A 14,436-nucleotide genomic window follows, 5' to 3' on the forward strand; every position below is an offset into this window, starting at 1 on the left:
AGTGAGTAGCAGAGTTTCATTTCTTCCTGGATAGGGAACTCCAGAAAAATCAGTAAAGGAAGGTGCTGTGATGATAATCCTGTATGTCTTGTGGGGAGCCATTTCATTTAACTTTCATGGACTTCTGTAAGGTTGTACAGCAAATGGCTTACTTGACAGCACAAGGTAATAAAAAAGATTGCCAAGAGCTGGCTATAGGGCTCAATGATGTAGACAGATTTTCTAGATCTTGATAACTGAGACACTGCTAGAATTGTATGATGGCACTGATTAAGCAGATTGAATTCTGGCTTATGTTGATGATAGCTTGAAAGTGGTCTCTGGGGCTGTAAACAGAAGCTTAAAGAAAATTAAACCCTGCACATACAAAGAAGCAGTGTTGCTGCAGGGATATGACATTACCAATGACTGCAGATAAAACTACATATACATTGCCTAAGGGGCAAAATTTCCTTAAACTGGAATCCAACTTGTAAACTAGACTACAGTTGAAGTATACATAACACTGTTTACAGGTGTTTAGGAGTATTCTTTGATGATAGAAGAAACTTATCAGCACACATAGATAATTCTCTCAAAAGTTGTCTAAAATTGTGCATGAAACTGCCAATGTCAACACTGCTAGTTATAACTAACTTCAAGTGACTGGATGTTGAAAAATCATACCAAAACGCAGTCCTGTTTGTCAATGTGGGCTTTGCAGTAACTGCTTAGACTCGCAGGCTTCATCCGATATGCTACAAAGCTACCCTATAATGCACACTGTGAGAAGTTCTCCTGTGAATAGCGCAAGTCTTCTGTACTTCACCACCAGAGATTCCCATCATTAATTTGGGAACATGGCTATTGGTCACTCAATTCCTCAACTATACTGTAGATGTTGTCTATACTCCTTCCGTTATTTGAAACCTGAATAATTTTTTGCTCTTAAATTTCCACTAGCTAGTGATTAACTACTTTTAAATTACCACTCATAGCCACTTCTATGACTTTCTAAGAATAATATTATATGGCACTGATAGCACACTGTTTTTTGTGGCATTCTCCCAGGATGAAATGCTTAGTGTGTTGCTTGTCAGTTTTTTAACTTTTACAGGAAAAACGTAAACTGCAGCTTCCTGCTTGGACTGCTGGTTATTATCCAGATAAATTAAGGACACTGGCTGCCAGAAGTTTGGCTTTGTTTTCTGAAAGTCAGACGATGAAACGTCTTAATGGAGGTTTGTCTTTTGTTTCTCTGACTTATGTTAGCAGCTGTGCAATAATTCTGTAAGATATTCTAAAATAATTTTAAATTTTTCAGGTCCTTTAGTGAAACACATTATAGAAAAAATCCAGTCACAAAGTAACACTTCAAGAACTGTGTCTCCAAAATTTCTCATGTTTTCTGCCCACGATGTTACCATTGTGAATGTTCTCCAAACTATGGGGTTCACAGAGCTATTAAAGCCACAGTATGGTGCAGCAGTTATCATTGAACTTCATTCAACAAATGACAGTGGTTATGAAGTTAAGGTATGTTGACATTGCATATAAAATAGTAATTAGATGTCTTACATTTATGTTGACTGCACTGACATTCTATATATTTATTCCTGTAATTAGTCATGCTAGGTACAAAATATGATAGATCGTGCTTTCATGAGCAGAAGATCATCAAGGTAGTTCTGCTCGTATTGACTGTTTTATTCATGTTCAACAAAAGGTTGTTTTCATTCAGCCAGTAGAAGGGCCTTTCATTGCTTTTGTCTAGGTCATTTCTTTTCTGCCATTGTGAAGTGTTAGGTGAGGAGAAGGCTGCATTATCAACAAATAACACAAGTACTGTTGATAGTAGGTTTCCAGGGAGATCAGTACTAACAAATGTAGAGTATTAAATGTAGCATTGAGCCTTGTGGTACTCCTGAGGTGATGGATAATTTATTTGAAGGAGTTGTTCTTCCATCAGGTGTTGTTATTTCCATCAGATGCCTTATATTTGACAGACAGGATTGGAGAAACTGATTGTAGACACATCTTGTACCATATATATCCAGTTATGTAAGAGCAGATATTAATTTACTAGTTCAAAGGCTATTGTTGGATTCATAAAAAGACTAGAAGGGTAATGTTTTAGATTGACTCACACTGTTTCAGATTATTAAATGAAGAGAGAGCTTCGGTGTTTGAATTATTTTCTTATGAATGCCAAACTGATGTGCAGTTAATAAGGAGTTGCTTTCAAGGAAGACAACACATGCATTGTGGCCCATGTGTAACAGGCATATATACTGCAGAAGATACATGCTCCACAAGATCTGGTGATTTTCAGAGAACCAAAAGCAGTCAGAGAACCAAATGCAGTCATAATAAATAAATGAATCTGTATGATGGCAGATCCCAGGACACTAACTTAAGGAACATTTGATTGTATCACACACAAATTTTATCTCATTACCAACCTCTTTTTATTATGTAGCTAGGTATATCACTGAGGCTAAATAAGAGGGAAATTTCATATTCCTAATAATTTGGAGAATGTCTTTCAAAGTTGTACTCGTTAAGGAATGAGATTTCTCAGATGTAGAGCATTTTAAGTGGAGATATTTTGCTGGTGGAGAGCAGCCTGCTGATAAAATATTATCTGTAATTTTAAAAAAATGTTCATGTACTGTATTACTTATGTCTGATATCATTTTCTTGTTGACCATTGAAGTAGAAAGATTCTGGAGTTAATGATTGGTGCCAATATGTAAAGTCTTTTTTTACATGATTCCTTGAAACTCTTAAATATTCTGATGCTGTGAAGTCTTCAATATGTCTTCTGTGGATGAAAATATATAATGATGTGGAACTTATTTGTGGTAGGCTAAACCTTAAAAAGAAACTCTGGTGGAAAAATCCAGATAAAATTTGGCCACCAGAGAAAAGGCAGCTAGGTATAATGAATTACTTCTACAATTATACAGAGTTCATGCAAAACAACTTATTCAGCAACTAGCTAAAGTTTATTGTAGGTTACTGAAGTAACAAATTGTTCTGAGTGATTTAGAAAAGGCTCAAGTCATTTCTGTTGCCACTTTCGAGTGCCACTTTGCAATCAAAGTTAGTTTCCCAGCTCTGTCTGCATTCAAGATAAGTCAGCTGTTGGAAAAAACAGCCTTATGGATTGCAGAGATAAAATATTGTTGAGTTATTAAGAAGAGAAACAGTTCTTGACTACTCCATTTAGAGAAGTTATCAAGTTTCTGCTGTAATGCAAATGGAAATCTAAAAAATGGTGGAACATTTTGTCATGGTCACTGCCCCTGCTAGTTAGGATCCAGTTTTCCAATAATGCAAAATGTTTGTAGAACTGGATTGTTGGGACTTTTGTTCTACCAGTCATGAAGCTTACAGTAATCCCTTCTGCATGTTGGAGCTTGAATTTGTTTAGTCTGCAGCTTCTGATATTACCTGGTCATGATAGTCTATTACAGTATGCTACAGGAGCTCATAGCAAGAGAATTAAAGATATGCCCCCCTCACCCTTTTAAAATGTATTTAGGTAATGCAATATTTCATGATTGGTGGAGCAATGCTTTTTCAATCCCATATTAAAAACTTGGGAAGGACTACACATGCTCGAGTAGCTCTTAAAGTGTTGCCCTTACCACCTGCATAGGAAATACTAGGTGGTTACATTTAAACATAAGAGTTCTGAGTGATGCAGTGCAGGCCATATACATCGCAGGATGGTGACATCATCATAGGTATGTTCATTAATGAGTGCATTTGCGAAGTACGCTGAAAAAGATAATAGTGCCACTTTCTGCCACTAAGTGAAAATATGGTGCTGTAAGCAGTCAGAATGCATGTGTAATGTTCCCTGTTTCAATGTCAGTATGCTGTTTGTCACTGGGCAATGCGTGTTGACTTCTTTTGTGAAGTGACTGTTGGTATAAAGGGTTAAGTTTTGCATACGGAATGTAATGACTGTTGAGAAGAAAGATCATACACTGCTGGTAAAGTTGTTTTATCAGAATGCCAGCAATAGCAGCACTGCATTGTGGGAATATCATCAACAGAAACAACTGCAAAGAAGCCTGATGTTAATAAATGGGCTATAAAATATAATAAAGAAATTTGAAGAAACAGATGTGTAAGGTGGTGCAGGAGGGAGAGGGAGGCAACTCATTCCCACAGCAGTTGTTGATGAAGTTGTTGTAGCTATAGCCTGCCATGCAGCACGTGCTTCAGATTCTGCAACCAGTGCTCAGGCTGTGTCATGGGAATTCTCTCTGTCCTGGGAAACAGTTAAGAAGATTTTGTGATGCATTTTACACTAGTGCCCGTACAGTATTCAGAATGAGCATCAAATGAAGCCTCAAGAAAGGCTACAACTCCATGACTTTGTCTATCATTTTTTGGCACAGATGGAACTGGGTGACACGTGGCCATGGAATGTCCATAAGGTGCACAAAGCACATTCTACTCTGCACAGTGTTGTGTATGTCCAAAATTGTCACATATGGGGTTGTGCAGGAACATCCATTACACATGACTTATGTGACTGAGTGATGGGATTTTATAAGCTCCTTCATTCTCTGTCTGTTTTTCTTTGAGGATGACACCTCACAGGCCTATAAGGTGTACACTGGCATCTGCTTAATATAAGGACCTCCTTGTGCGACATGTGATTCCAACTTTGCAAAAATGCAACTGTGTCCACACCACTATTTTCATCCAAGATTGGGCAACATCACATGTTACTTGCCTGGTGAAAGATTTGTTTTGAATAACCTTCAGTAATGACCACATCATCTCTAGGCAAATTTTATGTTCTGTACATAGAGTATGCTAGGTTCTTTTTTGTTTTGGAGTAATGTAAACAGGTAATGTTCAGTGTTTAAGTGTTAATACAATCAAATGTCCTTAAGTGGTAAATGAATGTTTTGTTACATTTCCTCTCAAACTGTTACCTAATAATAGTACTGTGTCATGCCTAATTCAATTCCTCAAGCAGAAGTGGATGAGTTAAACATCTGAATTGAAACCATCATACAACAGAAGCAGTACGCATCTGGACATGGGTTCCTCATCAAATTACTCTTTATTGAGTCCCCTATACAAGTTGTAGAACTTTGTAATGGGGATTTCTGAACTCCCTGTATGAGGTTTGTGGAGCACATTTGATTTTAAACTTCATGGCTGCTACATCATATGGACCTGAGAGTAAGGTTCTTGAAAGCTCTGGATGTTTTAAAATGTGTGTCATAGTATGTCATAGGTAGCAGCCTATGTATTCTAGTTCGACAGAGTCTTCGTGTAATACCAACTTGGGTTGGGATGATAGGTTTAAAATAATTCATGTGCAGTGTACTGTGAGGAATTAATTTAGTCATTGGGGTGTTTTCAATGAGCCCTATTCCCAGTCTGTGTTCGGACTGGTGAGGCCCCACGTATATCAGCCTGCAAACGTAACAACCATTTCATAATCTGTAAGCAACAGTGCCTTTTGAATCCAAATAAAACTTCTGTTTTAGAGGCGGATGTGAAGAATGAATAAAGACTGAGAGGGTGCCTCTTTGGCTTCTTGGGTTTGAAACAATTTAAAAATAAATGAGCTTTGTACATATATTTAAGCCTTTATTCGGTAAAATTTTAAACAAGTATTTACCTCAACTTTATTGTGGTGTATAAACAATGATGAGCCAAAGCATTTTCACCATTGCCACCATGAGACTGAATACTACCTGTTGGTGGTGCAAGCAAGTGACGTGGCAAAGAAAGTATATAAATGAAGCAGAGACAATTACAGAATCATTCTTGAAATGATATGGGCAACAAATTGGGAAACCCACTGACACATAAATGACTTTAACAAAGTGTACATTGTTACAGGCTGGCACCAAAGAATGAGAATCAGAGAAACAGCAGAGCTCATTGGCTATTCTCATGCTACACTTGTGAGCATCTATGGAAAATGGTTGAAGGATAGTGAAATCATCAATAGGCAACAAAGTGTTGGATGTCTATGCATCATTATAGGACATGGATGTTGAAGGATTGCCCACTCTATGCCAGATAGATAGTCATCTGTGGTAGATCTGATGACAAAGTACAATGCTGATGCAGGCACAAGTGTTTCAGAGCACACCATTCAACATGGGGCTCTGCAGCAGACATTGCCTATATGTTCCCTTGATGATCTGATAGCATTGTCAAATATGCTTGCAGTTGGCATGGCATAATCAAGATTGGACTCTGGATCAGAGACATGCTAAGGTGATACTGAACCCCTGGTAGGACTGCCAAAGTTGTGACACCCCACTCCATTCCGCTGACCCCCCACCCCCAACCCCACCCTCCCCCTTGCCTGCATGCCAACCTCCTCTGCCATGAAACTATTTTCCTGCAGTTTTTCCTACACAGATTTAGCAAATTTTATACTCTTGTAAGTATAGTTTAATGAAAATGGAACATTACTGAAAAAATTGCTTAAATTAACTGTATTGATAATATAAAATATTACATACAGCAAATTAAAAGTATCAATGTTGTAAATAAATTAAACCTTGTATAAATTTTTTGAAAATCTGAAAGTAAAAAAATCTAAATTTTATTATTTATGACAATTATTGCACACTGTATTAAGTATGATACATAATACATTTTATTTGTTTCTCATACACTACAAGGGACTTCCAACAAGTAATGCAACCCATTTTTTTCCTCAGCCAATTTTGGTTGAAAAATTCAGAACTTGTTGTGGGACATCATGGAATATTCCTGCTTCAGTCCCTATAGTTTCAGGAAGTTCTGATAAGTTGCAGTGCTGTGCATAGCCTTCAAAATGGGACCTGTAAAAGAGGTGCATTCCAAGCAGAGAGCTGTCATTCAGTTTGTTTTGGTGGAAAACCAGAGCATCACAGATATTCATATGCACTTGATGAATGTCTGTGGAGACCTGGCAGTGAACAAAAGCATGGTGAGTCATTGGGCAAGGCATTGTTATCATTGCAGCAAGGTTGTGCAAACCTGTCTGATCTCCCACGTGATGGCTGGCTGCACACAGCTGTGACTTGTGCAATACTGGAACATGAGGACACTCTCATGAGGTAATCGGTGGATCACAATCCAACACCTTGCTGCACAACTGGATGTCTTTGTTGGTAGTGGTGACACACTTGTCCACCAGCTGGAGTACTCGAAGGTGTGTACCCACTGGGTTTCTCACCACCTAACAGAACACCATAAAGAGCAATGAAAGACCATGTGTACAGAATTGCTTGTGCATTACAAGGTTTGATCATGACAACTTTTTGTCGAACATCGTCACAGGTGCTGAAACATGGGTTCATCACTTCGAACCAGAAACAAGAGTGATGTCCTCGCTCATGTTGCAACAATTAACTCAGAATTGTGTTGTTACCCTCAGGAAATTGAAGAAGTGACTTAGTGTGTTCATTGCCACAAAAATGGAAACAAACTTCTCTTTCTCCATGATAACCAAGGCCTCACGCAAGATACAGCTCACAAAATTTCATTGGACTGTTCTTCTTTATTCACCCTACAGCTTGGGGATCTTGTACCTTCCATCGGTTTGGCCTAATGAAGGATGCACTCCACAGGAAGCAGTATGCGGATGATGGGGATGTTATTACCACAGCAAGATGTTGGCTCTGATGTCAACCATTAGAGTTGTCCCATTTGGGCATACAGGGCCTCCCAGTAAGGTGGCATAAGGCCATCACATTGAACAGAGATTAAGTTGAAAAATAGAATTCTGTAGCCAAAAGAGTGGGGAATAATATGGTATACTTCAATCTGTTTTCAGAAAAAAAAAATGTTGCACTACTTATTGAACACCCCTATTTTAGTAGTGCTTAAATTACTAATCAGAAATAAAATAAGAAGGGTTACAATTTTAATTTGCTATTTCCTCATTTGAGTGAAACAAGTTCATTGATTATGTTATAAAAGTCACATTTAGCAGCTGTGTTCTGTTGACAAAATATCTAAATTTTACAGTCAGTTTTCACCATAATTGACCTTAAGTAGCTTCTCTTATTATCTAAAATTGTGTGCTGCAATCACTGGTGTTGTCCTTAAATATCCTTAGAGCTACTGTGATGACTGGATAAGGATTCCTTGACCTATCCTTTACAAATATCCAAAAAGGGGCCATATCACTGCTTTTCACCTGTTCTTTCAGCTGGAACCTGAAAGCAGCTATTTTTTTAACTAGCTTGTCTGTGCCAATATTGCCATGAGATGTTGTGCATACAGTCCAGTCTAGAGGTTAGCATGTGTGCTGCGGGCCACTAGTTCAAATTCAACCACCAGCAATTTTTATTTGTCAGCAAATTCAGCTGTACAGTTTTCAGGATAAGATACAGAGGTTTCATTTACAGTGTTTTTTGACAGGTAAGTAAGATGAAGGAGTGTGATATATGTAAGCTCTACGTTACATTTCATGTATTATTGTGTTATATACTTTAGCTGAAACAGCCTTTGGTCAGAAGCATATATTTGCTTTGAGGAACTACATCACCGCAGCAAAAAATCCATTGATGCAGCTGTGTCAGCCAAGCACTCTGTTGCCAAATAATTCATGTTAATGGTAGACATCTGTTCAGTGGTACTCATTTCTTTATGATAATACTGGGACAAAATGACACTGTAACACCAGCCAGAGGGAAAGGCTTCTTCTTGCAGGCAGAAGATAACAAAATGAGGGGTAGCAGAACTAGCTTAGCTCTCCTTGGTAGTTTTTGAACTGTCTTTTTTTCAATGGACTTTTTTACTCTCCCTCTGTGTTTGCACCCTTGGCAGGTGCCTATTTTTCCAAGTCCTCATTACTGTTCTGTTGTGGACCAAAGGAAACATGTCACTTCGTCAGATGAATCAAATTTGTGGTTACACCAAGTTGATGGTCATGTCAGCATATGCCATCACCCAGGTGGAAGGACGCTCAAAGCATGCACTGCACCCTTGGTGTAGGTCAGTGGAGGCAGTGATACGATATGGGGGACATTCACCTTGATTTTTGTGGTATCTGGGGTAGTAATTGAAAGCACCATGACAGTTGTAGACTACGTGACCATTATTGTGGACCACCTGCAGCCCTCTACACTAGATGTCATCCCCAATGGCAATGGCATCTTCCAGCAGGATAACTGCCCATTTCATATGCCACACTCATGCTACAGTGGTTTGAGGAGCATGATATTGAGCTCAGGCTGATGCCTTGACCACCAAATTTGCCTGATGTGAATCTGATGGAACACAGCTGGGGTGTTATCCAATGTCAGTTCCTTGCTCACACACCATCAGTCTGTTACTTGTGGGCACATTTCTCTGGGAAAGTAATAAGGACTTGGTGACACCATGCCATGAAGAATAGCTGTTGTATTGTGTTCCAAAAAGGGCCAACATGTTATTATGTAACTAGCCATAATGTTATGGCTCATCAGCGAATTGTAGAACTATATTCAGCCCTGAAGACACTGGAACAGATGAAATGTCATTGAAGTAGAAAGTTTTTCACCTGTTCAGATTTCCTTGTTGTCCCATATGACAGATGCCCATGTCAGGGAAAGTGATCCGAAATATAGAGTTAAAACATTAGGATAAACATGTATCATTTTACAACACCTGATAAAAAAAAGTGAAGCACCTGGAAGTCATGGTCATGGTCAGATGTCATTGTAACTTCATACATGTACACACCATCAGTGGGTATGTAAATGATTAGAGTTGTAATTATGTGTGACAGGTGGAACAGCCACTGGAATACATTTGTGTTGTTCATGTGTAGTGTTGTTACCAGGCCTGGTAGGTTTTATGAGGGGTGTGAACAACATCAATGTTGGCTGCTCACTGTGAAGGGCATGGACATATTTCATCATCTAATGAGACTGTGTTATCAGCAGCTTACAGAGTTTGAAAGGGGCCTCATTGTGGGTCCTCATTTGGCCAGCTGGGCAAATTGTGCAATATCCAGATATTTGTGGGGCATATGGATGTGACAGTGTCCTGGTATTGGACCACATGAGAATGTGACAGCAGGCATATGCATCATCAAGATTCTTGTTGACAATATCTGACAACACAAGAGATGATCACTGTAATATCCACCAAGCTCATCATAACCTCTTCACATTTGCACGTGCCATCCAGAAACAAGTAATTGACTCCCTGCAATATTGTGTCATCCCACACCATTGGTCATAGGCTAGCAGCAGCCAGAATAGGGAATTAACATCCCTGGCTGCACTTTGAGTGGTCTCATGACTGACAAGCATTGGAAGCATGGACTGCTGATGAATGGTGTCATTATGTTCAGTGTAGAATTGCAGTTCTGCACTACCCTGGATTTCCACCACTGACTTGTATGGAGGCAGCCTGGGAGACATCCTATTTGTCAACTGTTTTGGAGAGGCATAGGGCTGATACTCCTGGATTCACAGTGTGGGGAGCCAATCTGGTGTGAATTTAAGGTTGTGATTGGAAGTGATTGAGGGAACTCTCACGGCACAATGGCATGTTATGGACATCATATGTCCTCAAGTTTTTCCTCTCATGCCATTTTTTAACAGAACAATGCTTGTCCTCACATGGTATGTGTCTTTATTAACTGATTGCATGGTATTGAGGTACTACTATGGTCAGAAATATCCTCAGATCTGTTCCCAATAGAACATGCGTGGGGCCAGCTCAGACGTCAACTTTGTCCTGGTGCCAGTGTCTGGGAAATCAAGGACCAATTACAAAAGATGTAAACCAGTTTACTTTAGGGTAGTATACAACAGCTTTATGACACCTTTCCCAGCTGAACCAGCACATGCTTACAGGCCAGAGGGGCTGAAATGTTAAACTGGTAAATGGGCTCTTTGTAAATTTGACTAATTTTGTAATCATCAAAGTAAAGTGACTTGTCCTTTCCTGACATGAAATCCTGTGAACTGTGGATGCATGGCAACAGGCAGATTCCATATTCCTAGATTTCCATAAAACATTTGACACAGTGCTATACTGCCAACTGTTAACGGAGGCACAAGCATATGAGATAGGTACACGATATGTGAGTGGTTTGAAGGTTTCTTAAGTAACATAGCCCGGTAAATTGTCCTCACCAGTGAGTGTTCATCAGAGACAAGGGTATCATCATGAGTGTCCCGTAAATGATCTGGTGAACATGGTAAGTAGCAGTCTGTGGCTTTTTGCTGATAGTACTATGGTGTTTGGGCAGGTGTTGTTATGAGTGACTGTAGGATGATACAAGGTGACTTAGACAAAATTTATATTTAATTTTGTAGTTGGTGTGATGAATGGCAGCTAGCTTTAAATGTAGAAAAATGTAAGTTAATGCAGATGAGTAAAGACAACAAACCCATAACGTTTGGATACAATATTAGTAGTGTTCTGCTTGACACAGTCACCTCATTTAAATATCAGGGCATAACATTGCAAAGTAATATGAAATGGAATGAGCAGGCAAGGACTGTAGTAGGGAAGCTGAATGGTTGACTTGGGGTTATTGGGAGAATTTTACGGAAGTGCAGTTCATCTGTAGAGGAAACTGCATACAGGAAACTAGTGTGATTCACTGTTAAGTACTGTACAAGTGTTTGGGATCTGCACCATGTCAGATGAAAGAAAGACATTGAAGCAATTTAGAGGCAGGCTATTATATTTGTTACCAGTAGGTTCAAGCAACATGCAAGTAATGAGTGTTGAGGCTCACTTCTGAGCAATTCTATTGCTGCCAATGCACATTTTGTGTAAGGACCTAGAAGATAAGATTAGAGAGATTAGGGCACATACAGAGACATATTGTTAGTCATGTTTTGCTCACTCTATTTACAAGTGAAACAGAAAAGGAAATAGCTGGTAGTGGTACAGGGTACCCTCCATCATGCACCATACAGTGGCTTCAGGAGTATGTGTGTGGATGTAGATGTAGATCCTCTCAGCACATTAAGTTTTATTTTGTCTTCTCCTCCCCTTCTGAGTGCTTCAATTTTTTTTTTTAGGCAGTCTATTTGATACCAAGGTATGTGTATATATTACTTCATATGGGTATACTGTGAGAAAAGTAGCTATTTTGGATTCTACTCTTCCACTTACACAGCTCAGTAACTGTTTTATGTAACTTTACACAGAACAATATTAGTTGTGTACCTAATGACAATGTCAAAACCTGTTTAATACAAACATCAGAGTTAAGTTGAATTTACAGCTTCAGTCCAAATTCTCTTATAAATTATAGGAGCGGTAGATAAGGTAAAATTTATAATTGCAAAGCAAGCAGACCATCTCAACGATTAAATGTTTAAGTGTTTGCTATGAAATGGCTGTAGTTATATAATTCTCCAGTTTTTTTGTGGGATCTTTTTCAGTGTAACTGTCATCAATAGCCATCATAATTCAGAAAAGTCCTCAGATGTCACAGACAGATTATTTATGCCAGTCAAGAACAAGGGTCTACCAAGCACTGATGCTTACAGGGCTCAATATTTAATGTTTTCCCACTCGGAATTTAATCTTATTCCTGTGTTTAATATCAGTTTCTCTGTGGAGAAGCCTTTGTGGAATCCAGACTGAGTTGTTAATAAAATTTTAAGAAATATGGTTCCACATTCCTTTGTAATAAGCTACCTTCTTAGAAATTTTAAGAACTTGGAAAGGGTGATGTCTGAGCTACAGTTTGAAGTAATATATTTTTACAGCTTTCACAAGCAGCTGCTATAACTGTGTACCTCAGTCATTCATGAAACATACCTTGATGCATCAGAGTATTGTAAAGGTGACTCGATGAGGCACAATCAAGTTAGGACAACATTTTAGTATTTCACTTGTTATACTGTTATAATTGGAAGATTTGCTGTTTTTCAGTGACCTTATGATTTTTGTTATCTTTTTAATGGCTTATTTTCAAAAAAGTGATGTCTGGAAGTGGAGTATTCTTTCTTTGTCTAGTACTTCTTCAGACTGTTTATGTTTTGGGTTTGGAATTTTTTGTGCTAATTGTTACAGTGAAGAAGTTTACGATACAGCTTGCATGGCACCTTTGAATCTTTATAATAAATGTGTGGACCCTATTCAGTTCTATCTCATGTATCTTAAGTGAAAACAGAACTCAAAGTTTCTAGAAATGGATTAAAGGATGTTTGTTTTGTATGTCTGTTACCACACATACAAGCAAGTTTTCTTACAACATTCTCATGGTTGCATTACTTCACTGGTGAGTGGATGGCTAACTTTCATCACATGTCACTATATTCAATCAAGATTTTCATTATAATAACAAAATATTTTACCAATCAAATATCACCTTATACACACAATGTATTATTAAATTAATGTTGACTTTGTTACAGGTATTGTATTTGAATAATGCTTCTGACAGTGAGCTACATGTTCTCAACACTCCTGGTTGCACAGACAAGTGTCATTTGCAGCAATTTGTAGATCTGATGAAACCTGTTTTACCAGATGACTGGACAGTGGAATGTCAAAAGCTAGACAGCTAAATAACAGATTTTCAGCAAAGTGATTGTACACTTATATTAATAATAAAATATTTCATGCCATATATGTGATTACACTGCCTCATAAAATTGTACCATATTCAGTGTGTATCTGATAAATGTGAGATTGCATTTTGTCACTTTTTTTGTAGATAAATTTAAAATTGTTACATGTACATAATACATTTTTATTGAGAGAGAAGGAAATCTGGTCATCCTTATTTCATCACAAAGCTATCAGAATTATAAACTTATTTTCACATAATATACTTTAAAAGTTAAATCATAAACTTACATACTAGTGACTCACCAATGTTATACTAAAAGTCCAGTTTCAGTGTACTGTGTTCATGTACAGTTTAACTATAATATATCATTTAATTTCATAAGCTACATGGAAACTGATCACTATTTGAAATAATGTAGGTTTACATATTTTATTTCCTTCTGCTGTATTCTTTGTCAAGTAACAACATTATCCTTCAATAATTCCTCTACTGAGTAATAGCACTTTTGGACTAGCATGCTGTACAATTTTCTCTTCAGAAAACTATTCTTGATCCTATTTTAAATTTTATCTTTTAATTTGTTACAAATCATCATTCCTATGTAGTGCAAAGTGTGGACGAAAACCTGAGGGTTGCAAACATGAACTTTTCTTAATTCCTTGAATTGTATGTATGCTGGAAACTATTTATTAAAAATGGACAAGATTTGATGTGTGCAATAATCCATGTATGTACGGGGGCAGAACACTTAATATATTCACATCCCTTTGTAGTGGTTGACAAGGCGTTCTTGGCCTTCCTTGTGCATGTTTCATATAATTTGTTTGTTTGGTGTTTTTTTTTTGCCAAGGTCAGTATTCTTTTCATGTTACCTGTGTTTCCCCAAAAGGCAATGCCATATTTTAGCATGGGTTCAAAGTAACTATGGCACA

The 14,436-nt window shown here is 38.0% G+C and overlaps 1 protein-coding gene across 2 annotated transcripts; it reads left to right on the top strand.

Annotated features, from left to right (window-relative positions):
- The first annotated feature begins 989 nt into the window (after positions 1–989).
- On the top strand, positions 990–13,616 carry LOC126469595 (prostatic acid phosphatase-like). 2 transcript variants are annotated; one of them, XM_050096716.1, is made up of 3 exons: positions 990–1,220; positions 1,304–1,515; positions 13,347–13,616. In XM_050096716.1, the coding sequence occupies exons 1-3, from the start codon at positions 1,202–1,204 to the stop codon at positions 13,497–13,499; spliced, it is 384 nt and encodes a 127-aa protein (XP_049952673.1). In that variant the 5' UTR covers positions 990–1,201; the 3' UTR covers positions 13,500–13,616. The 2 variants fall into 2 exon arrangements, with proteins under 2 accessions (XP_049952673.1, XP_049952674.1); XM_050096717.1 differs by lacking the exon at positions 13,347–13,616 and adding an exon at positions 5,863–6,091.
- Positions 13,617–14,436: the final 820 nt, after the last annotated feature.

Source organism: Schistocerca serialis, chromosome 3, assembly GCF_023864345.2.
Source record: "Schistocerca serialis cubense isolate TAMUIC-IGC-003099 chromosome 3, iqSchSeri2.2, whole genome shotgun sequence".
In the NCBI taxonomy this organism is placed as follows: domain Eukaryota; kingdom Metazoa; phylum Arthropoda; class Insecta; order Orthoptera; family Acrididae; genus Schistocerca; species Schistocerca serialis.